The sequence below is a fragment of the Lethenteron reissneri genome, chromosome 13, assembly GCF_015708825.2.
Source record: "Lethenteron reissneri isolate LAM-NWPU_2019-01 chromosome 13, ASM1570882v1, whole genome shotgun sequence".
Taxonomy (NCBI): Eukaryota; Metazoa; Chordata; class Hyperoartia; order Petromyzontiformes; family Petromyzontidae; genus Lethenteron; species Lethenteron reissneri.
Window position 1 is genome coordinate 1597339 of NC_083791.1, and position 24604 is coordinate 1621942.

At 50.3% G+C, this 24604-nt stretch overlaps 1 protein-coding gene across 1 annotated transcript in view; it reads left to right on the top strand.

The window, feature by feature from the left end:
* Positions 1-2778: 2778 nt before the first annotated feature.
* Positions 2779-24604, top strand: part of ACAD8 (acyl-CoA dehydrogenase family member 8) — a 591584-nt gene continuing 569758 nt past the window's right edge. Inside the window, exon 1 of the mRNA XM_061550860.1 lies at positions 2779-2923. Within this exon, the coding sequence (XP_061406844.1) occupies positions 2845-2923 (79 nt within the window). The 5' untranslated portion in view covers positions 2779-2844. The remainder of the gene's footprint in view (positions 2924-24604) is intronic.

The following is a 24604-nucleotide window of genomic DNA, read 5'->3' on the forward strand; positions in this document are numbered from 1 at the left end:
CAGAGAGGGATATGGGGGAAAGGTTACGGAAGGGACACGTCGAGAGCCCGCTAGTCTGTTCCAGAAGAATGGACGCTGTCTTTCCGACAGGACGGCTGCTTGCGTTGTGGCTGAAATGTCGTGAAATTGTATTTTATTGTTTTATTTGTATTATTTTATTGTTTCCCTTCTACGTGACTTTACCGAAAGAACCAAGAAGATGAATCCCTGCAGTCACGAAAGCGTTAAATCGAAAAGTGTATGGTGTGTATTGTACAAAGTGTGCTCCGTGTTTAATAAAAGAACTGTCTCCAAGAACGTACGTCTCCAAGTCAGTCACGACACATGTATAAGAGTGCTTTCTTGGCACACAACTGCCAAAAATAAAGCTTTTAGAGCTGAAAAGGCTCAAATGAAATCACGTGATAGCAAATACTGCACTTTATGATGTGTGTATTATGTATTTCTTGGTACCTAGATTGGACATTTTTTGATGTGTTACAATCTTGGGTGTGAGTCCAAGAGTCTAACCCAGTGGTTCTTAACCTTTTTGGAGGTACTGAACCCCACCAGTTTCATATGCGCATTCACCGAACCCTTCTTAATTGGAAAATAAAATATGATTTTTTCAAATTCAAAACATAGGTATATGTTTTACTGGTGCACAATCATATGAGTCGGGTGTGTGTCTTAACCTCCGCCGAACCCCTGAACCCAGGTTAAGAACCACTGGTCTAACCCATGGCCTCTGTGCTGGAGATTAATTTCTCTTTCAAGGTCATCAGCGTTCATCTCCTGAGCCACCAACCATCTCCTGGGACAGGGCTGTCTTCTTCATCAACCTGTCAGCAGCTTTCATGAAAACCTCGTTACATCCAGCCGCATTATCATTTTTGTACAGCCGAAATGTCACCAAAACAATTAGAGCTGGGCGACACTGGCAAACCAAACACGAACTGTACTTGGATATTATGATGCAACAAAGCAAAATTGGGATGATTAATTTATGAAGTCGATTAAGTGACTACTTTTTTGGTGATTGATTATTTGGGCCAACATCCTGCTTTGTGAAGGCGGGAAACCCCCTGCAATTGCCACCACGACGGGTCTGATCATGCCGATGGCATCACCAAGCCACAGCCATAACCTCCCATCCAGAGGCATTTGTGGGAACTGAGGTGAGACTTTTCCACCGATTTTATTGTCGTCAGATTAGTCGTCCTTAAAACCTTAATCATCCTTCCTAACTTCGCCTCTCCCTTTCTCTATCGTTCACCTTCCTTGCCATCCCTTCCCCCAAACACTCAAACCCAATCCCTTTTCACCATCAGCCAATACTAATGTACAACTTATATTTTTTGTATTAGCGCTTTCATAAAAGCTCTATACCATCCTAGATGAGATAAATTATAATTGGTTGAATAATGTATTTCTTAAATAATCAGCCCAACCTTGTAGAATGTTTGCTGATTTGGTCAAAGGCACTGTGTTCCACGGTGTTTGGTGACATTTTCTAAACTGAAAATTTCAATCGTGTGAAGCAAGTTACGTGATATCTTCTAAAGGGCTCTATCGAACCATTGTATGCGTCTTTGGGGAGAATGGTGTGGGTGAGGAGGAAGTTGTAAAAGTTGAGAATTACATTTATTGGCCATGTTTGACACTAATTGGTCTGGATTTTACTCGGAGAATATCTACAGCCTGAACCTATGCTCGCCAAAATTTAATAAAACATTTTTTTGGTTATTGATATATACTTCTGTAATACGTCTTCAGGGCCAATAATGTAATTCCAGGAATGCAATTGGCACACATTATCCTTCAATAAGGAACTTTAAATGCCTGCCAAAAAGTTATCCGGAGAAATAGAAAAATGTCTATGTGGCCAGCTGGCTTAAACGAGTTGTGACAATCTCACTCACATCTCGGAGTCCCGCATCACTCTACCGCGCTCTCACAGCAGCCCAGTGGAAGCTCGTCATTGGGGCCAGTGAAAAAAGGAAAGAATAGGATCTCAACAGCACCCGCCTGCTTACTGTCAAGATTGTGACCTGCATACGACCAACCCCCTCCTTCCCTCGCTCCCCGGTCCCCCTTCCATCAATTTAATGACCCACGCGGCCACCACTGTAATCAGCTTTCCAAGTCTTAATTCCTCATCAACCTTCCTTAAGGTTGCTACTTTCACTTTAAATTGCGATGCGATTATATTCCCACCTATGACGGCAATAAGTTCGGAGTGAAATGCCAACTTCGAGGTCTGCTATCCACGAGAGGGACTCGGGAGAGGGATCGTATCGTGCCACTCTGTGGAAGTGGCGCAGAATCAAGGCGACTCTTTTCGGCATTTAGTTCTGCTGATCACATTCTGGATTCTAATGAATGACGTCCATTTCGCCCAGTAGACGGTATTAGTTGTGTTTAAGGTGACAAGAAAACACGTTACAGGTGAGGACGAGGCTGGCCCCGTACGGTTGTAAACGCCGCTATGTTACCCCCCCCCCCAGCTATTGAGCCGAAGACTGGCCACGTGGGGGTTTAAATGCCCCTGTGTCAGTAGTCCCAGCTGTTGGGGTGAGTTTGGCCACGTGGGGGTTTAAATGCCCCTGTGTCAGTAGTCCCAGCTGTTGGGGTGAGTTTGGCCACGTGGGGGTTTAAATGCCCCTGTGTCAGTAGTCCCAGCTGTTGGGGTGAGTTTGGCCACGTGGGGGTTTAAATGCCCCTGTGTCAGTAGTCCCAGCTGTTGGGGTGAGTTTGGCCACGTGGGGGTTTAAATGCCCCTGTGTCAGTAGTCCCAGCTGGGCTGGAGCCAGGCGGTGTCGCTCTGGAGTCCGCGTTGAGGAGGAGGAGGAGCAGCTTGAAGCGATGGCGTCCGTCATGAGGCTGCTGCTGCTGCGCCGCCCGGCCGCCCTCAGGTCGCTCTCCACGGCCGCCTGCATTGACCGTAAGCCCCCCTTGACCTTGACCTGACCTCAACTTGTTGCTGCCCCTCGCCACCCCCCCCCCCCCGCATAAACAATACTAACAGCAGCCTTTTAAATGGAGCGGTCGTCACGTGCGTGAAGCACAGCCGCGCTGAGTGTTACACTGTGTGTGTTACACTGTGTGTGTTACACTGAGTGTGTCTTACACTGTGTGTGTTACACTGTGTGTGTTACACTGAGTGTGTGTCTTACACTGCGTTACACTGTGTGTTACACTGTGTGTGTTACACTGTCACTGTGTGTGTTACACTGTCACTGTGAGTGTTACACTGACACTGTGTGTGTTACACTGTGTGTGTGTTACACTGAGTGTGTGGTCTTACACTGCGTTACACTGTGTGTTACACTGTGTGTGTTACACTGTGTGAGTGTTACACTGTGTGTGTCTTACACTGTGTGCCTTAACAGGTGCTCTCTAACAACAACTTTCCCCAGCAGCCTGTGAGGCTAAACGGGGCAGCTTTGTCTGCGTATGAGATTGTGTAAACACCGCGCGTGAAAATTAGTCTTCATGTTGCACAGTGTGTGTGGTACAGTACACGTGATACAGTACACGTGATACAGTACACGTGTGTCATACAGTACACGTGGTACAGTACACGTGTGTGTGATACAGTATACGTGTGTGTCATACAGTGCACGTGGTACAGTACACGTGTGTGTGATACAGTATACGTGTGTGTCATATAGTACACGTGATACAGTGCACGTGTGTGTGTGTGATACAACAGTGACCGTGTGTTACACGGTGCCATGCACTGTGTGTTACAATGTGTGTGTTACAATGTGTGTGTGTTACAATGTGTGTGTGTGTGTTACACTGTGTGTGTGTTACACTGTGTGTGAGTGTGTTACACTGTGTGTGAGTGTGTTACACTGTGTGTGAGTGTGTTACACTGTGTGTGAGTGTGTTACACTGTGTGTGTGTGAGTGTGTTACATTGTGTGTGTTACACTGTGTGTGTTACACTGTGTGTGTGTGAGTGTATTACACTGTGTGTGTTACACTGTGTGTGTCTGAGTGTGTTACACTGTGTGTGTGTGTTACACTGTGTGTGTGTGAGTGTGTTACACTGTGAGTGTGTTACACTGTGAGTGTGTTACACTGTGTGTGCGTGTGTTACACTGTGTGTGTGTGAGTGTGTTACACTGTGTGTGCGTGTGTTACACTGTGTGTGTGTGCGTGTGTTACACTGTGTGTAGTGTAGAGTGTGTTACACTGTGTGTAGTGTAGAGTGTGTTACACTGTGTGTGCGTGTGTGTTACACTGTGTGTGAGTGTGTTACACTGTGTGTGCGTGTGTGTTACACTGTGTGTGAGTGTTACACTGTGTGTGTGTGTTACACTGTCACTGTGAGTGTTACACTGTGTGTGTGTTACACTGTGTGTGTTTGTGTGTTACACTGTGTGTGTGTTACACTGTGTGTGTTTGTGTGTTACACTGTGTGTGTTTGTGTGTTACACTGTGTGTGTGTGTTACACTGTGTGTGTTTGTGTGTTACACTGTGTGTGTTTGTGTGTTACACTGTGTGTGTGTGAGTGTTACACTGTGTGTGTGAGTGTTACACTGTGTGTGTGTGAGTGTTACACTGTGTGTGTGTTACACTGTGTGTGTGTTACACTGTGTGTGTTACACTGTGTGTGTGTGAGTGTTACACTGTGTGTGTGTGAGTGTTACACTGTGTGTGAGTGTGTTACACTGTGTGTGTGTTAGTGTTACACTGTGTGTGTGTGAGTGTTACACTGTGTGTGTGTGAGTGTTACACTGTGTGTGTGTGAGTGTTACACTGTGTGTGTGTGAGTGTTACACTGTGTGTGTGTGAGTGTTACACTGTGTGTGTGTGAGTGTTACACTGTGTGTGTGTGAGTGTTACACTGTGTGTGTGTGAGTGTTACACTGTGTGTGTGTGAGTGTTACACTGTGTGTGTGTGAGTGTTACACTGTGTGTGTGTGAGTGTTACACTGTGTGTGTGTGAGTGTTACACTGTGTGTGTGTGAGTGTTACACTGTGTGTGTGTGAGTGTTACACTGTGTGAGTGTGTTACACTGTGTGCGTGTGTTACACTGTGTGTGCGTGTGTGTTACACTGTGTGTGAGTGTGTTACACTGTGTGTGCGTGTGTGTTACACTGTGTGTGAGTGTTACACTGTGTGAGTGTTACACTGTGTGAGTGTTACACTGTGTGTGTGTTACACTGTGTGTGTTTGTGTGTTACACTGTGTGTGTGTGCTACACTGTGTGTGTTTGTGTGTTACACTGTGTGTGTGTGCTACACTGTGTGTGTTTGTGTGTTACACTGTGTGTGTGTTACACTGTGTGTGTGTGAGTGTTACACTGTGTGTGTGAGTGTTACACTGTGTGTGTGTGAGTGTTACACTGTGTGTGTGTTACACTGTGTGTGTGTGTTACACTGTGTGTGTGTGAGTGTTACACTGTGTGTGTGTGAGTGTTACACTGTGTGTGAGTGTGTTACACTGTGTGTGTGTTAGTGTTACACTGTGTGTGTGTTAGTGTTACACTGTGTGTGTGTGAGTGTTACACTGTGTGTGTGTGAGTGTTACACTGTGTGTGTGTGAGTGTTACACTGTGTGTGTGTGAGTGTTACACTGTGTGTGTGTGAGTGTTACACTGTGTGTGTGAGTGTTACACTGTGTGTGTGTGAGTGTTACACTGTGTGAGTGTTACACTGTGTGTGTGTTACACTGTCACTGTGTGTGTTACACTGTCACTGTGTGTGTTACACTGTGTGTGTGTTACACTGTCACTGTGTGTGTTACACTGTATGTGTGTGAGTGTTACACTGTGTGTGTGTGTGTTACACTGTATGTGTGTGAGTGTTACACTGTGTGTGTGTGTGTGTTACACTGTGTGTGTTACACTGTGTGTGTGTGTGTTACACTATCACTGTGTGTGTTACACTGTGTGTGTGAGTGTGTTACACTGTGTGTGTTACACTGTGTGTGTGAGTGTTACACTGTGTGTGTGTGTGTTACACTGTGTGTGTGAGTGTTACACTGTGTGTGTGTGTGTGTTACACTGTGTGTGTGTATTGGCATAGTAGGGGACACGGTAGGGGGGTCACAGCTGGTCAATCTGCCAGTCACATCAACAGTCAGCCCATGGCACCTGCACGGTCTGTGCCGTGACCTCAACGTGCACCTAGCCTGGCACAGGCGCCGTTGCGGATTTCCGCTCACGGCCAACATCGATGACGGATTCCTGGACCGGTCTCGAGTCTCTCCTAGGTCGACTCGGCCCTGAAATAAGTGCCTGGCGAGGTGTGTGAACATCAGCAATATTCAGCATTGGGGAGACCAAGGCGGCCGGGCGTCATGCCGCACAACACCCACCCTCTTGGTGGGTAGTTCCCGCCTTAATAGGTGCTCGCCAACAGTCTGTGTGAAGGCGATACGGGGGGGGGGGGGGTCTTTGTTGTCTTACACTGGCGACCACCTTGTGCACAACAGGTGTTATAGGCTTGGGGGGGGGGGGGCTACGTTGTGTGCAGCATTGTTGCAAACTCCGTTGTACCGCACTGCGCTCCCACGTCTATGACCCCCCCTTGCTTCACCAACCCAAGTGGGCAAGTAACCCTCGAGACCTGCTCCTCCTCGGCCCACACCATAGGGTATAGAGCCAGGACGACGACACGAGAGCTTGGAGATGTGGCATCGCGTGATTCACTCCGTGGTGTCGTGTCAAGTCGAGGGCGGTTGCACACTGTGGCAAGCCGTGTGAGCTGCAATTCGCGTGCTGCACGTGTGCTGACTTGTGTACACGTGGGTGGTGATGGTGATGCTGGAGGGGGGGGCGGTGATGGTGATGCGATGTTACACTCGCGGGGCAAAACCGGTCCCGCCTGCAACACTGCGGTGCGGTCAAGACGTGGGCACAGGGCACCATCCCCGCGCTGTAAGCCGTGACACGGGTTGCACTGGTGAGGAGCGGTGGGTCACTGGTTAGGCGAGGACGCGACCACGTGGAGTGAAGATGAGGAGGCGCGGGGAGGGGCGGGACTTGAAAGCTGCCGGTCTGCGAGCCTCTGATTGGCTGGAAGGCGGTGGGCGGAATTGCTTGGGCGAACGTGATTGGTCGAGATCGGGGGGGTGTGTCACCCACGTGCGTTGCATAACATTAAAACGACGACGACACGCAAAGTACACAATTATTGCTTTGTGGTGTCACCCACATCACTCGCTCCACTATGGTACGCACATTCCTCTGAACCCCCATCAGTGCCCTCTACCTGATTACAGACCAATTCCGACGTGATTGGTCACCCCGTGCCCCTTATACATCTCAACGTTCAATCCTACAACGTCCCATCACAAGGGAGAAACACAAACAAATAGACATACATCTATTTTTGTTGCCCTATTGAAACGGCTGTACGCCGTATGGACGTGAACTCAATTTACCTGTAAAAGAATATACGGGTAAATCGGATAGGTTGACAGGTATGTACACATAACAACTCTATGTGAAAAAACTTCCAGAACACATGGCTCAAAAGGGCCAAAACTTCAAACGGCCAGCATCAACAAACAGCACTTTTACAATTTTAATAAATAGATAAGTGTTGAACACGTTTATTGAACGGAGCCAGGATGGTATTGTGGACATTGTGACACGAGACGACGGGAGGGAATTCCAGTGGGGTGAGGCAGTTTTTATTGAAAACGTGTGCTCACTTCAAAATGCTGATTTTTATTTTCTTAATTAACCACAGCATTTCAGTGTTGATACTGCAAGGTGTGTACAGTATGCATGTTGCCAACCGTGTGAATGTGACAGCACACGTGTATACAGCACTTGCATATGTTTGTAAAGTAATGCTAAAATTAGCATGCTAAATAGCATTCAACAATACAGTGGCCAATTTATAGATACCCCGCGGATTTTCTATCGACCCTCCAAGAGTACTCATGATCTCAGCCTACAACACAGTTTGAATGTTGTCCATTGTCTTGTTGTGTTGCCAGAGCACCCAGCCTGGCACAGGCGGTGCGGAGGTGAGGTCGCGACCACTTTTGGCTCTATGATAATAATGGTGTGCCGTGCACGTGTGTGCTTGCTCACATGCAGATTGCTAGTGACCTTCAGAGTACTGTACTTGGTTACTAAAAGGAAAGATGCAGACCTGTAATTGCTTGTTCATGCCACTGCTGGCAGATGGGCATCTAGGAGAGAGAGCTCTAGAGAATCACTTTAGAAGGTATTTAAGCACTCATTAATTAGCCAATAACACCTTAATAGATAGACGACCGCAGATCGTGGGCAATTGTTGTGGCACCGGCTTAACCGTGTTGCTGCCTTTCCTGCTTGTTTGTAGTCGTTCTCTAGGTTCGAGGGTTACTAAACTCAGTGCGCATTGCAAGTTTGAAATGATTTAGGCCTGCTCTTTCAATGCTGCCCAGACGTGACCTGGAGATGGAATTAATATTTGTAGAATATACAATTATACAGCTGGGTGGACAGAGGCGGGATGGGGTTTCAATAAAATGGTCCATTTGTATGAACTGCCGCGCCGGCAGATCAAACCGGCGACCTTCTGTCTTGCAAGTGCCGTACAACATTAACCATTACGACGTTCATTACCGTTGAAGTCTCGGAGTGCCGGTTCTCTCCTCTCCTCCTCGCCTCACCTCGCCCGGCTGTGCCTCAACCCGTGATGCCCACCGTCTGCCCTGCCCACTTGAAGCCGCTTTGAAGCAGCCGCCACCAGGTCACTGTCATCGGTCACGAGTTGACAAACGCGGTTAGCGTGGACATCGCGTTCTCTTGCCTCGGTTATGGTTTTGTTTAGAACGAGGACCACGTGAACGAGGGCCACGTGAACGAGGGCCACATGCATTCACAGTGTCCACTGCACCTGGCCATCAATTGGAGTAATATGTAGGTTTCTGCTTCATTCAAAATGTGAATCTCACTTGCCCTTGCTTCTATCTCTCACTTTATATCGACATGGCTTGGCTCTCCAACACACCGGTGTGCTGTACTAGTGACGAATTGGCACGTTCTGTTTACGTGACAACCCTTACTAGTTGGCTGTTTCGGGTGGTGGCGGGTTTTAACGACACATTTATATATTTACGCGATCTAACCCAAAAAAACCTGTTATGGATAATTAGTGTATGTTCTCTGATACAAGTGCCATGGTGGGGAGATGTTGACTGCCTCGCCTGGTATACAGGAGGTCGTGGGTTTGATCGCGACCCTGACGCCTGCTGTATATTTGGAGTTTGCATGTTCTCTCCATGGTCGTGTGTCCTTCCCCCGCACCTCCGATTAGCACAGTTGGCTACATATGGTGCGAAAGAAGTTCCAACATACCTACATGTTTTTCTCTGTCCAGTATGTTACACAAGTCCAGCAGATATGGGCAAGTACATATTTTACTATATCCCTGCACGGTTATTTCCCCACCCCACATAAGGGAAAGAATGTTGACCAGATGAACGCAAAGCATACGGTGTGAAACAATACAGTGCCATCATTCACAAAGACGGACAGATGGGATAAGAATGATATTCGACGCTTAAGTGGACCATTGTTCATGGAGATACGAGAATGGAGAAGGTGTGGCTAATACACAGGTTCCACATACAATGTTCAAACAATTCCCAGGATCAATGGGATACAGATGAGACAGACGTTCTCTGTACACGGTGGCATGTAACATCGTATTGACAAGGCTCAATTATTGCAACTCACAACTCGGCGGGACGTCTGACAAAAACATGACCAAGCCGTAGCGTCTACAAAGTTCTGCTAGATCCCACCTTGTCCATCCAGTGCTCGCCGAGCTGCATTGGCTTCCGGTTGCCGAACGAATCCATTGTGAGGTCGCAGCTCAATGACACAAAGTGCTCGCCACAGATGAACCACAATATCTCGCTGATCTCGTCAAGGAGCATAAACCATCACGCAAACTCCGGTCATCCTCGCAGTGGCTTTTGGCGAGCCATTGAACAAAGACGGTCACTGTCGCCCGCTTTTAGATGCGCTTCTGCGGCCATCTGGAACGCTCTTCCTTCCGATATTAGAAAGCCACTGGAGATATACACTTTTAAATCTAAATTGAAAACTCTTATGTACAACTGCTTTTTTATGTTTCGTTTGTTGTCATTCCCCGGCACCTCCCGGGTTGCACAGTTGGCTACGTAGGGTGCGAAAAAAGTTCAACATGCATGTACATCGACGGGTTTGGCATGTTGCATGTGCTTCCTCCAAGGGAACACTGGATGTCGCTATTTGCTGACAAAATCGCGAGTCTTGAGCATTTCTGTCCAACAACGTGTTGATTCTCGTTTCAAACAACACACAAAAGCATGCACAAAAAAGCACATTTATGCATTACGCAAAAAAAAAACCCATCAGCAGTTGCTGAAGAACTGCATGGTGGTCCTCTTGTCTTTCGTCGCAATTACATTTATATGAGCAAATGTGACCGACTGATGAACAGCAGTGACAACTGTCAATCAATTTCATAGTTATGAGGACGAATCGGTGCAGTGTAGTCACCAATTCTCACTGCTGCGAAGTTTGCCTCTGGGGATCATATATGTGGAGAGCCGCTGATTTTACTCTATGGGGCCCATTATGTTGGCTCATGCCTACAATAATCAAGATCATCATATTATAAACAATGTGCATGCCAGAAAACCATGAGTTTTAAACAACACGCAAACACGTGTAAAAAAAGTTCCAGGCCTTTCGAATGGACTCTAAGTGTTTTCTTCAAGGCAGTTTGATTTCCGTTCACGGCCAACACCAGTGACATACCTGAACCGGTCCTGGGCCTCCCCTAGGTCGACTCGGCCTCACATGAGTACCTGTGCCTGGTGCGGTGTGTAAACATCGCGGTGTTGGCGACCCACCACCTCGTGTGCCATGTCGGCCTTCATAGATGCTCGCAAACAGCACTTGCTCCTGCAGTCTGTTCAGGCTGTACGGGGGGGGGGGGGGGGGTGGTGGTCTTTGTCTTTAGACCATCGGGCATGAGCCCTCCCTAAGCCACCTCGCTGAAACGCGTCCGCGTCAACCTGCTGTGACGCGGTGTCATTCCCAGCGCACGCAGCTTTCGCGCAGAACGGAGTGCTTGGCACGTTGCTTGAATGTATCCCGCGTGCAGATGTTGAAAGAAACAATCATGGCAATGTGCTAACCAGAGATAAAAGACACTCATGTTCTGCGTGGGGTTGGGGGGGGGAGGATTTGAAAATAAAATTAATCCGCAACTACATTTTTGGGTGCAGACATGTGGCGACGTATATTTACAAGCACATTATTTTAATTGGTAACTCAGAACGATCTGTAAATATCGGCGATCAAAAATAATAATTATAAAATATGTCCCGGAAACAAATGTAAACGGGTCTTCCATTTGGTAACCAATTCGATGGCCATTTATGGTGTGGTGCGGATAGAATCCAACAGCGTTACTTTGCACTTTAAACATGCAGCACAAACTTAATCCGACATTTGTTGTAAGCTTCTTTGCTTGCAAATTGTGAAGGTTTGGTACGTTCAAAGCTGTTGATGAGAGCCCATTTATTCGGGCACAAGCACACTGCCACAGTGGTGTGATGGTTTGCACGCTGAAGTTGAAATCCAGACGTTGTTGGTTCGATTCTGGCCAACGTGAAAGAATAGGCCAAATACCCTCAGAAGGGGCTTCCTCAAGTGGAGGCCCTTTCTACCACCAGTGGTGTGAGTGAGCAATTGCAGTCCTGCGCCTTCACCACCGTGAGCCCTGCTGTACTGATGGAGGTAACTCGTGCGAGGGCTGCGTGGTACTTTGCGCTGCGACAAGTAAGCAGTGATCGATGTGTGAAAAAGACGGTGCCTGTAATGGGAATGTGGAATTTCCACGATCGGCGCCGCAAAAAATAAACGATGAAGATTAGCACTGACCAATGGTCTTTTAAGCGTGGGTTTACTTTGATTTTGGAATATGCCAATTACATATGCGATATGTATTCAGCTTTTGAAAGCTATTTTATTTTACTCTTTGGTTCTTTCGGTAAAGTCATGTAGAAATAAAATAAATCATAGAATACGACGTTTCGATTACAACACAAGCAACCGTCGTCAGGTATGAATGAATGCAAGCCCGGAGAGAGAAACATATACAGAGAGAGAGAGACATTCACAGACACGGAGAGACACACACAGAGAGAGACACAGAGAGAGAGAGACAAACACAGAGAGAGAGAGGCACGCAGGGAGAGACACACACACACTTTTTTTCTCCCCCTCCTCTCTTTTAAACACAGGTGTGCGTGACGCTGACCCACGCCGATTTTGTCTGCAATTTAACAGTGATCATACGCTTCATTGTAGGACTGCCACTAAACGCATCGTATTGGAGAGAGGCACTTTCATAATCCACAGGGCCCAGAGCCAGCAATGGTAGCGCGTAGCGTGAACAAACATTGCATTCATACCTGCACTAAATGCACCACTTAAATCTGCTGCGCACTCACACCTGCGCAGCCACACCAGATCCGGGGAAGGAGATGCTCATTAGGATTTCAGAAGAGTGTGTTCCATTTTGAGCCATGAGGATGAGCACCGCTTGGCTTTATCACCAAATGCAGGATCAGAATGGCACGTAGCGCTTAAGTGGCCATTGTTTGTAGCAGTTCAACCTGATGTGCGGTGCCATGAAATATCGCCATTCCGGGGGCGTTGTCATTTGAGTCTTGCTTTTATATTGCGGTGCATTAAAATAATGGCGACAATGGGTCACACGTACCGATGATTCTCCACATGCACGGTTTGATGTGGCGTGACGAATTGATTTCAATCGATGAATCGTTGCATCGATACATCCAGGGCTATGGCTCGCACAGAGTCAGAGCGCTGTGGTGCTGGCACTGCCCAGATCCTGGGCTCAAATCTCAGCAGCCAAGTCATCAGTGCCTGCACCAAACAAATACTGAATTTGGTTTTCACTTATTCTGCAAATGTTGGAGGACTGATGAGTTGATTTAACCTGAATGCGATTTCCAAGTTTGTAGATATGGCACCCTGAGTGCACTGCCATTGTCCTGTGCCAGTCCTTAATAGGTGCTGACAAACAGTACCTTATATTTAGATCAGTGAGATTACATGCCTTGGGGTGTTTACGAAATGGATGTGTGTGCGCGTGTGTATGTGTGTGGTAGTGTAGCAGTTAGCGCGCTGCAATTCGAACCCGGCGACCCGAGTTCGATTCCCGCTCACGGCCACCATCAGTGACGATTATGTGAACCGGTCCTGGGCCTCCCCTAGGTCACTTGAACTGAGTACCTGGTGCGGTGTGTAGTAAACATCGCCTTTGGGGAGCCAAAGGCGGTCGGGCGTGGTGCTGGCCACCCACCCCCTCGTGTGCCGTGTCGGTCTGCATAGGTTCTCGCTAACGGCACTTGCCCCAAACGTATGTTAAGCCTATGTGGGGGATATTTGTCTTTGTCTTGTGCACAAGATAGGGTTGTATGCCGCCGCTGTGAACTGGAGGAGCACACTGCCACACGCAGAAAGTTTCACTGGATCCTGAGGGTCTGTATAAAGCATCGTTTGTTCCCATTACTACATTACTAATGACCATGGATAATGGAAATCCATGAAAGAATTATTGCCGTTAAACAACATCAGTAAAAATGTTAATTAATTGTGGGAATTAAGCAATGAAACCCCCCCCAAATGTCCCTTTTATTTCATTATCACAGTTGTGCAACTGGCATGTATGCACAGGGTAAGCTGTTTTACTCTCGAAGCCGCTCGGACAGGAGTGTTTAAAAGGAACCCACGCATTCCTTCTCATGCGCTGATTTCCGCTTGCTAAAACTTTGCTTGGTGAAAAGTATCTCCGCGTTGTTGCTCCACGTTTCCGGAATACCCCTTGCCGCTTCTCGACAGCTTGACGCTCCCCCTATTCGCTCACTCCTCTTTAATTTCCCGATGAGGCCAAAACATCGAGGATACTTCGGAACTTACTTGCACACGTGCCTTGACTTTTTTTTCTGGCACCTCTTGCTCCCCATGTGTTTGCGCTGCCCTTTTTCGGATGTCACCGTAAGACGAAAACATAGAGCTTGCTTGCACCTGTACCGAACTTTTTCTGGAACCTCTTGCGGTCATTAGATTTGCACTGGCATTTTGTTTTGGTATTTACGTGTGTTAAGTTTACGGCCGTGAAACACCTCCTTAGTTTAAGTTGTGCAAAATTGATTGAGGACTGTGCACAATGTCGATGTTTTTGTCATTGTTGTTGCTGCTGTGCTCGTGCACAGCACAGATCTCCCTTCGTGCAATTACCGGGAAAAGTGGCCGAACAGGATAATTCGTGTAGCAATCAGATCAACTCTCAAACTGACGGGTGAGCGTCTCCGTGTGGAACTCTCCACCAAATACGCACTCGGGGATGGGGGGAAAAAACGCGCGCTCAGCGTAAATCCAAATTGTAAATGTTGTGGGTGTTTTAATGTGTGCACGTCCATTTGGTAACCAGGCTGAGACCATCAATCCATCGCACTTTGGGAATCAATGGTTAATCACATGTAGTTGGACACATTATAACGGAGCCAATGATCCCGGCTCAGTATTTTGAGCAAGCCGGCATAAGCCTGCAATGTGTCTCCAGCCACGTCTGATTGTCACCAATAAAACTTGCCAATGTTCACATTTCTAATAACAGGCTCAGGATAAATCCAAGAAAAAAAAAACAAAGGTCACTAACAAGAAGTTTGATCAACAATCAGCCCTTCGAGGAGAAGTAGCGATGAAATCGACTCGTGTGCAGGTGCTCTGTGTTTCTTTAAGGGATGGACTGATGCGGTACAGGAGGATGTGAAGCTGAGTGGACTTGCCGACGACTGATACCAGCAGTGTCAAGATAGGCCTCTATGGAGGACGCTATTGGGTAGTTAGAGCCAGTCGCACGCCAACAACAATTGAAGGCATAGGAGCGATGCTCATGATCGGAGCACCGGGCAGCTAAAATTGATCAAGTTGGCACAGTAGGGGGCGCAGCTGGTGCATCTGCCAGTCATCTCAGTAAACCCATGGCACCTGGGTCTCCCGTTAGCGAGCCTTCGACATTTCACGTGGCCTCAAAGTGCACCTGGCCTGGCACAGGCGCCATGGTGACGTCACCGCCGCTTAGTGGCGAATGGCAGCCGTTGTTATTTAATCACGGGATTGTTTGAGATGGAGGTGGCTTGGGGAGGCCTTCATCCAGCAGTGGATTGACCATGGCTGATGACGACGACGATGAATAACATAGGCACGGTGAGCTGTACCCAGCCAGTTGGCGCAGTGGTCGCGCACCCAACTTGCAGACAGTTGAGACCTCACATCTGGGTCTAGGGTCGACTCGACCCATCCTGTCTCCGGAAAGATAAAGCGACTACCACTTTTTGGGAAGTCCACAGCGGGTCATAGCATGAAGAGAGCGCTCGTGAGAGTGTGGAATATTCATCGCTGGTCCAGGGCCAACATATGGCGAGCATCGTCAGATGTTCATTTTGAGCATGGAGGCATATTGACTTTTTCATTGTGTAGAGGTGATACGCGCTGGGATTAAGGATCGTATGCACAGTGCGTGATGATTGGCTGTGTAGGTGGTGACGCGCGCTGACGGTGGAGGATCAGGGGTCAGCGCGGGGTCGTGGGTTACGGGGTACCGATTGGCTGTGGGCGGTGACGCGCTGAGAGGGAGTGATCAGGTGGCAGCGCAGTGTGATTGGTGGAGTAATGTTAACACGCGCTGGGGAAAGCGGATCGTAGAGAGAGTGCGTCGTGATTGGGTCATTAAGGAACGACGCTCACGTCGACGCCGCATCAGCTCCGTCCCTCGTGAGCAGGGGCTATAAAAGGGGATGCACACAGGCGTAAGGGCAGTGTGTAACCAGCGAAGAAGGAAGACGGGGATGAAGACCTAGAGCCCTGCGGTACCTAGCCCCGCTGTCCTAAGGGGACCGGGACTCTGTGTAACCCAGAGGCGAGTGTAGTGGGTGTAGCCATAGGTCTACACGAGCCGAATGTACTATGTGTAGCCAGGGCATAGGGCTTACACGAGTCGAGTGTATTGTGTAGCCAGAGGCATAGGGCTTACACGAGTCGAGTATATTGTGTGTAGCCAGAGGCATAGGGTCTACACGAGTCAAGTGTATCGGGTGTAGCCAGAGGCCTAGAGCTTACACGAGATTAGTGGAGTGTGTCGGAGGAAGAAGAGAGACCACACGTTGTATTGTGATACCTAAAGGATTTAATAAAAGTGTGTTACCCGTCAAGAAGTTCCTGCCGTCAATTCCCATACTTCAACTGGCGTCAGAAGTGAAACGGTCCTCCAAGCATGGATACAAGGAGGAACCGTCGGACCCACGGGATTGACCACGAGGACAACCTCGACGACGCGGGCCAGCGGGCATCAGGGGGTGAGGAAGAGGAGCTGCCCACGGGGCAGGATCCACCGACGGCGCCGGTCGAGCGACGGGGGACTGACACCGTGCTTCGCGAGGCACACTCCCGTCTGGCGGAGCTGCTGCTCGCCGCCGCGTCCATCTTGGCGGAGATCAGCTCGTCGGGAGGAGCGGGGACGGCGGCCGACGTGCTACAGGGTCGCCCTGCAGATTCCCGCCAAAACGATTTGGCGATTCCCGCCATTTCATCCGCTCCAACTTTTGGCGGGAACGGCCATCACCACGTGGCAGCGGTTCTCCATGCGCGGCCGCTGACATCACCAACGCGCGCGGCGGACCGCCATCACACACCCGCCACTGGGGCCGCCATCTTACACACCGACGGGGGGGCAGAGAGGAAGCACGAGGGGGAGGACGACTTTATCTTTCAGCAGCGCCTTCCCACGTTGTCAGCATTCAAGGCGGAAGGCGGGGATTGGAGCCAATTTCAGCGCAGATTTTTGGCGCATCAAGAGATGTCCGCCTGGTCCGACGCTACGGCACTGCGGGCACTGCCTGCCATGCTGGACGACAACGCGCTCGCGGCCTTCACGTCCGCACGCAGGTCGGACCGCTCCACGCTCAAGGATGCGCTGGCTCTCATGGCCAAAGTCTACGGTCCTCCCTCGGCGTGCCGCCATCATTTCTACGCAAGACGGAAGGCGGACACGGAGACCGTGCTCGCCTACCGCACGGCGTTGCTCGCTCTCGCTGACGCCGCGTTCCCTCGTATGGACGAGGAGGGCCAAGATGCGATGGTTTTGGAGCAGCTGCTCAAGTTGGCGCAGGACCTGGGGGTCCCCATCAACACGGCCGACGACACCGATATTTCTTCATTACGGGTCGCCACGAGCATGCAAGCGCACGAGGTCCTTCAACGAAAGCAGGGGGTCGTCTGCAACGCTGCCGTGGCCTCTACTCCGGGTCCGGTTGACACCGTGCCCCAAGTCGTCAGCCCACGAGAGGACGCGTTCATCGCGGGACGAGCGGGGGACTGGAGGTCGGGGGGTCGTTCGCCTCTGCGAGCGGCCCGCAAGCTGGAGCAACCGAGATCTCCGACTACTGTCATCACCTGCTATAACTGCGGCCTTCGTGGCCACGTGGCCTCCGGTTGCCGCGCCCCACGTCAGCGCGCCATGGGACCTCGGCTGGACGACGACCAAGGCCCCAAGTCATCACTGCAAACCCCGGCAAGTCGCGGCACCTCACATGCTTGGCCCGCATACTCGACACGTATGGGTCGTCGCGTTGCGACGAGGGAGAGCCGAGTAGAGTTCGGGGATTCGGTTCGGAGAGGGGGGTTCGGCCGGGACCGGGGAGACATTAAATGGTCGGAATTGGGGCACAGAATAGTGGCTGCCTCAGCGGGTTCATCCGTCGTTACCGGATCGATTGATGGGGTCGAGGTCAGGGTGTTAGTGGACACGGGGGCATCGGCGACTATTATTTCGGATCTCATTTATAATATTCTCCCGGTACAATGTCGTCCGCTTCTTCCGGTGGATGTGCCATTTTACGCCGCTAACGGGGGATCGTTGGGCATTATCGGTCAGATTAGGGCGTCCATTTGCATTGGTGATATCAAATTGTCGGGACCCGTTTTCGTTTCATCTTCCCTGGCGGTTCCTTGCCTATTGGGCACTGATTTTTTGGCGAAAATGCCCATCAAAATTCTCATTGATCAGCGTTGCATTGAACTACCATCGGGTCGCCGTATTTCATTTTTGACGAGCCCTAATGTAATTCGGACGGCGTGCGCTACCATTCAGGCGTTAGCAACACAGACCGTGCACGTGCCCCCGGGTTCACAAATGTTGATTCCCCTCCGGTTACGGAAGCCATGGGGGAAGGAGGCCTCGGAACAGGCCATGCTTTTGGGTCCTTCTAATAGGGCTGTTGGAGGTCTCGATTTATCGGTGGCTCACACTTTGGTTGGGGCAGACAGGGATCCGTTTGTCATCGTTTTAAACGCTGGGGCGCGGCCGGCCGTCATTCAGCAGGGCACCGTGCTGGCTCACGCGGCACGGGTCCCTGCGGAGGAGAGGCTGGTTGCGCAGGCTGATCCGAGCCCCACGAATAGCGTACCATCAAAGGAGGACCTAGATTGGATTGATATGCTGTGCGCGGACTCTGACGATTTGTCAGCGCTACAGTTGGGTGCGTTGCGCGGGTTGCTGATTGAATTTTCGGATGTCTTCAGTAAACATAAGTATGATATCGGATGCACGGACCTGCTACGCCACCACATTGAAACGGGCGATGCGGCACCGGTCAGGCAAAATCCCTTCCGACTGAGTCCTGCTGAGAAGGAACATGTTCAGTCGGCAGTTAACGATATGCTGGAAGCCGACATTATTTCGCCTTCTTCCAGTCCTTGGGGAGCACCTATTGTGCTCGTTAAAAAGCAGGACGGGTCCCTGCGATTTTGCGTCGATTTCCGCTGCCTGAATAAGATCTCGGTGGCCGACGCGTATCCGCTCCCCAGGATGGACGAGTCTCTCGACGCATTGTCCGGTGCGCGATACTTTTCGACTCTTGATTTATTGTCCGGATTTTGGCAGTTGCCACTCGACGAGGAGTCTAAGCCTAAGACTGCATTCCGGACTCCAGGGGGCCTGTTTCAGTTTAACCGGTTACCCATGGGACTTCACTCCTCTCCTGCGACGTTTCAGCGTCTTATGGAATTGGTTTTGTCGGGCTTGCAGTGGGAGACGTGCCTCATTTACCTTGACGATGTCATTGTTTTCGGTAAAACGTTCGAAGAACACCTCCAGCGATTGAGAGGGGTGTTCTTGCGAATGCGATCGGCTAAATTAAAGTTTAAACCGGCCAAATGCCATCTTTTTCGTAAATCCGTGAGGTACTTGGGTCACATTGTCGACTCTTCGGGGATTTCTACCGATCCTGCGAAGACGGACTGTGTCAGTTCGTGGCCGACGCCCACGTCAGTGTCAGACGTGCGCAGTTTCATCGGTTTTGCTTCGTATTATCGCCGATTCGTTGAGCACTTCGCCACCATTGCAAAGCCCTTGCACGCTTTAACGGCAAAAGGAGTGAAGTTCCGGTGGGGACCGGAGGAGGAGGCTGCATTCTGCTCCCTCCGGGACGCCTTGGTAAGGGCCCCACCCTTGTGCTATCCGGACTTTGAGAGTCCCTTCTTGCTAGACACGGATGCTAGCAACACGGGCATTGGGGGAGTGCTGTCCCAAGTCGTTGGAGGGGTCGAACGGGTGGTCGCCTATGGTAGCAGGGTGTTGTCGCCGGCAGAGCAGCGCTACTGCGTCACCCGTCGTGAACTACTTGCCATTGTTTTTTTTGTACAACAATTCAGGCCATATCTCTATGGTCGTCATTTCACGGTCCGGACGGACCATGCGGCGCTCCAGTATTCATTACGGGTTGCCCAGCCCTCGGGCCAATTGTCGCGGTGGTTGGAAGTCCTCCAGGACTATCAGTTCACGACTACGTACCGTAAAGGGTTGCGACACACGAATGCCGATGCCCTGTCGCGGTTGTTGCCTTGTCACAAATGTGCGTGCTTATCGGGATCGGCGCGCTGTAAACCTCCGGTTACGGAAGGTAGGGAGGCGTTGGTTGCGACCGCGAGCACACCAATTGGGGATGGTCCCGCTACCCCAGGGGGTCAGGACTCGCTGCTCTCACTGTCGTTGATTGAGTGGGGCCGTCTCCAAATGGCGGACAGCTCCCTGCTGGCATTGCGCCGAAAGACGGAGGGTTCCGAAGGTAGCCACGACCGAACTGGCTCCTACGAGCTTAAGCAGGGCCTGTTGATGAGATGGGACAGTTTGTCCCGGCGGCATGCGATTGTGGTGCCTTCTGCTGTGAGGGGGAAGGTTGTCTTGGCCGCACACGAACGCCTCTTGCATTTGGGAGTTAACAAAACGCTTGCCCTGCTTCAGCGTGACTATTATTGGCCGGGAATGGGGGGTGACGTGGTGAATATTCTGAAGGGTTGTGTTGAGTGCGCCAGACGGAAACCACCGCCCGTGGCAGCTAATCCACCGCTGCAATCTATTCAGGTCTCGCGCACTAACGAGCTCGTTGCACTCGATATTCTGGGGCCCTTTCCGGTCACGCCTAGGGGTAATAAGTACCTGTTGGTGGGGGTCGAATATTTTACCCGGTGGCCTATGGCGTGGCCACTCGCCAACCAGTCGGCGGCGGCTGTGACGGACGCCTTTGTCCAGGGCTACGTCCTGGACAAGGGGGCTCCCGAACGCTTGCTGACTGACCAAGGGAAAAATTTTTCGAGTAAATTACTGCAGGAGGTGTGCGACCTGTTGGGTACCAAAAAGGTGCGTACCTCCCCGTACCACCCGCAGACGGACGGGATGGTGGAGAGGCTTAGCAGGACATTGACCTCTATGCTGTGCCAGCAGGTGTGTGAGTCGCATGTTGATTGGGACCTGCAGGTCCCTGGGGTCCTTGCCGCGTATAGAATGGCCCCCCATGCAGCTACGGGGTTTTCCCCGTTTTTTCTAATGTACGGTCGGGAAGCCGACCCGCCCATGGAAACGCAGCTGGGTCTGCCCGCACCACGAACTAATTCTAAATTGGCAGAGCATATTAAATTTAATATTCATAAACTGACAGAGGCAAGGGAGGCCGCACGGCTTAATTCGCGGGCTCGCCAAATTGCGAACGAGCGGTTGCGGGCACGGAAGGTGTCCGTGCACAATTGGGAACCAGGTGACAAGGCCTGGCTGCATTGCCCTCAGGCACCTTTGGCCACGTCGCCTAAATTGTTGAAGCCGTGGCGGGGACCCGTGGAGGTCGTGCGGGTGGCACGCCCCCAGTGCGTTCAGATAAAATGGGGGAAACGCCGTTGGTACGTCCACCCCTCCCGACTGAAACCGTTCTCGCCTCCGTATGGCCTCCCCTTGTGTCGTGAGGGCCGAGCATGTGACGTGACCGACGACCCTGAGGGGGAATTGTCCTTGCCTGCTCCTCACATGTCTCCGCCTGATCCGCTCCCAGGTGTCTCGGAACTGACTGCTGCCGACCACCGGCGGCCGGATCTTCACGGCGGGGCCGGTCCTTCCAGGCCCGACCCGTGTCGTCTAGAGCTGCCGGAGACACCGGACGGTCGCCAACGTCCCGTTCCATACGACGGACCGGCCAGACGGACTCGCGCTAGGTCGCGCTACTTTGTGTAACCTACCACGTGCGGAGTCGAGGCAGCCGGAGCGCCTCGGCACTGCGTGGGTCACAGTGACACTTGGCGCGTTCGTTTTACGGTGTTCGCTTTTATTGTGTTGTTCGTCGGGCTGTATATTGCTTCATATTTAAGGTTGTGTTATGTTGTTGTTGTTGTGTTACGGGGCACACTGGGATGTGGAGTTCTTTATTACTGCGTTGCGTTATGTTGTGTTGTAGGTTAACAGCCGGGCCGGCTGCAAGCTATGTGGGAGGGGGTGATGTAGAGGTGATACGCGCTGGGATTAAGGATCGTATGCACAGTGCGTGATGATTGGCTGTGTAGGTGGTGACGCGCGCTGACGGTGGAGGATCAGGGGTCAGCGCGGGGTCGTGGGTTACGGGGTACCGATTGGCTGTGGGCAGTGACGCGCTGAGAGGGAGTGATCAGGTGGCAGCGCAGTGTGATTGGTGGAGTAATGTTAACACGCGCTGGGGAAAGCGGATCGTAGAGAGAGTGCGTCGTGATTGGGTCATTAAGGAACGACGCTCACGTCGACGCCGCATCAGCTCCGTCCCTCGTGAGCAGGGGCTATAAAAGGGGATGCACACAGGCGTAAGGGCAGTGTGTAACCAGCGAAGAAGGAAGACGGGGATGAAGACCTAGAGCCCTGCGGTACCTAGCCCCGCTGTCCTAAGGGGACCGGGACTCTGTGTAACCCAGAGGCGAGTGTAGTGGGTGTAGCCATAGGTCTACACGAGCCGAATGTACTATGTGTAGCCAGGGCATAGGGCTTACACGAGTCGAGTGTATTGTGTAGCCAGAGGCATAGGGCTTACACGAGTCGAGTATATTGTGTGTAGCCAGAGGCATAGGGTCTACACGAGTCAAGTGTATCGGGTGTAGCCAGAGGCCTAGAGCTTACACGAGATTAGTGGAGTGTGTCGGAGGAAGAAGAGAGACCACACGTTGTATTGTGATACCTAAAGGATTTAATAAAAGTGTGTTACCCGTCAAGAAGTTCCTGCCGTCAATTCCCATACTTCAATTGTAATGGTGCAAGGAAAAGGTTTGATTTATTAGCGAATCTGTTTGATTTATTGCTCGTCGAATATGCAACCATTCTTATTCTAATACGGGCAGGTGCTGTGTATTCATATGGGGCTACAGTATTACATTATTTCACTCTGTTTTTGCTGGACGATCTTTATATTAAAATGTATTTTTAAAGGCAAATGGAGCCCGACCCTGTGTTTGACAAGGAACAGAAAGAGGAAAACATTGCAAGGAAATGTGTTTCGTTACAAGAAATATGTATGGGAGGGCACAAATGTTATCACATCGTAATACGTGTTCCTATAAAGCATGAGTATTATCAATATAAGCAATTGTGTACATTACGGTGAAAGGCAGGCAATACAAGCCACGTGTGTTTGTCATTTCACCTTCATGACATGATTGATGCCATGCACACGGATGTTCATTTGAATTCGTTCAAATTCATCACAGCAATAGCCTCCGTGTGTACAGAAACACGGTGCATGCGTGGTGGATTAGACCGGCGGTGCATTACTGCCATCTGATTAAAATAGAAAAGGCAGCTACCTAGATGAATTGAACATCAGCAGTGGCAATTTGCCTAGCTACAGGTGTCAGCGAGATGCTGCTTTATGTGCGCCGTCATCCCTTGAAATGCCGTAATAGCCGCCGCATTGTGCTCGCAGCTTTCACAGGGAACTATTCAAAGCCTCACTCCTTTGGCAATGCGCGCATAATGCCCATTATTAAGTGGGCCATTGTTCATGGGTGATTGTGGAATATATTTATTTTTAATTATTTTCAATGTTATTATTTTCTCAGCACCTTCGGTGCACCAATTACATTGTCGCTATCTCAATATGCAGCAAAATCAGATTTAGTTCCAGAGACGGAAGATCCATATCCAAAGGAGATCCATATTCATAGGAGATGCATATCCATAAAATATTGATTAGTATCTATAGGAGACTTGTATCCACAGAAGATCCACATCTATAGGCGATTCATATCTATTGGAGATCCATATCCATAGGAGATTCATATTCAAAGGAGATCCATATCCATACAGAGGCATTATCACTGGCCTCTCAGTACGCTGCTGTTTGGAGCAGCAGTTGAAAGAATGGGGCCCGATTCCTAAATCCCCCTCTTCATCTCACTGGCTACTTAATGAATTGGCACGATTCAAATCGGGCATCAATTATATGTGAATGTAGCGGCCTATAGTTGCGTTGGCGGTCATGTTAATCTATTAAAACAGACACGAGTCTCGGAAGCGCCAATCCCTGTGCGTGCATTAAGAGTGAGACCAATCGATAGTGATCTAATCTAATCGGTTGAACTCTTGCCCACTCCATCTCCTGGGTCTCTCTGTGTGCTGTGAAGAAAGGCCATTGCCCAAAACGTCGCCCATTGTATTCGTTTCCTTTTGGGGGCAGTGTTGTTGACTGGTGGCGAGGAGATGTTAACTACCACGCCTGGTGAACAGGAGGGTCGTGGGTTCGATCCCGACCCCTGTCGCCTGCTGTGTATTTGGAGTTCGCGGTGTCTCTCTCCCCGTGGCCACTTGGGTTTTCCTCCGGGTCCTCCGGTTTTTCCCTCCGCATTTAGAACCAACATCACGCTTTTAGAGTATTTGGCTGCTATACATTTCCACGTGGTAAGCCACTTCGTTGAGCTATCATTTGTGGCCAGGTCGCTTCTGAAAGAAGAGCTATACAGCTCAGTGGGCCTTACCTGGTAAAATTAAACAAATTTAGTTTAGATGGGTTAGGTTTGTTTTTTTACACCGTCACACAGTATCACGGAACTAGCTCCTACTTCTCCGCATCGACTCGCACGCATGCACACTCACTCGGGTACTGACAAAGACAATTCGGAACTGAGGAGGAAAAAATTCTTGCATTTGCATGGCTCCATGCTTGTGATGTGATCCCAGGATCTCGGCGGAGCTGGCCCGCCGCAGCGCTGTTAGCCCTCCGGAGGGGTGGCGAGGC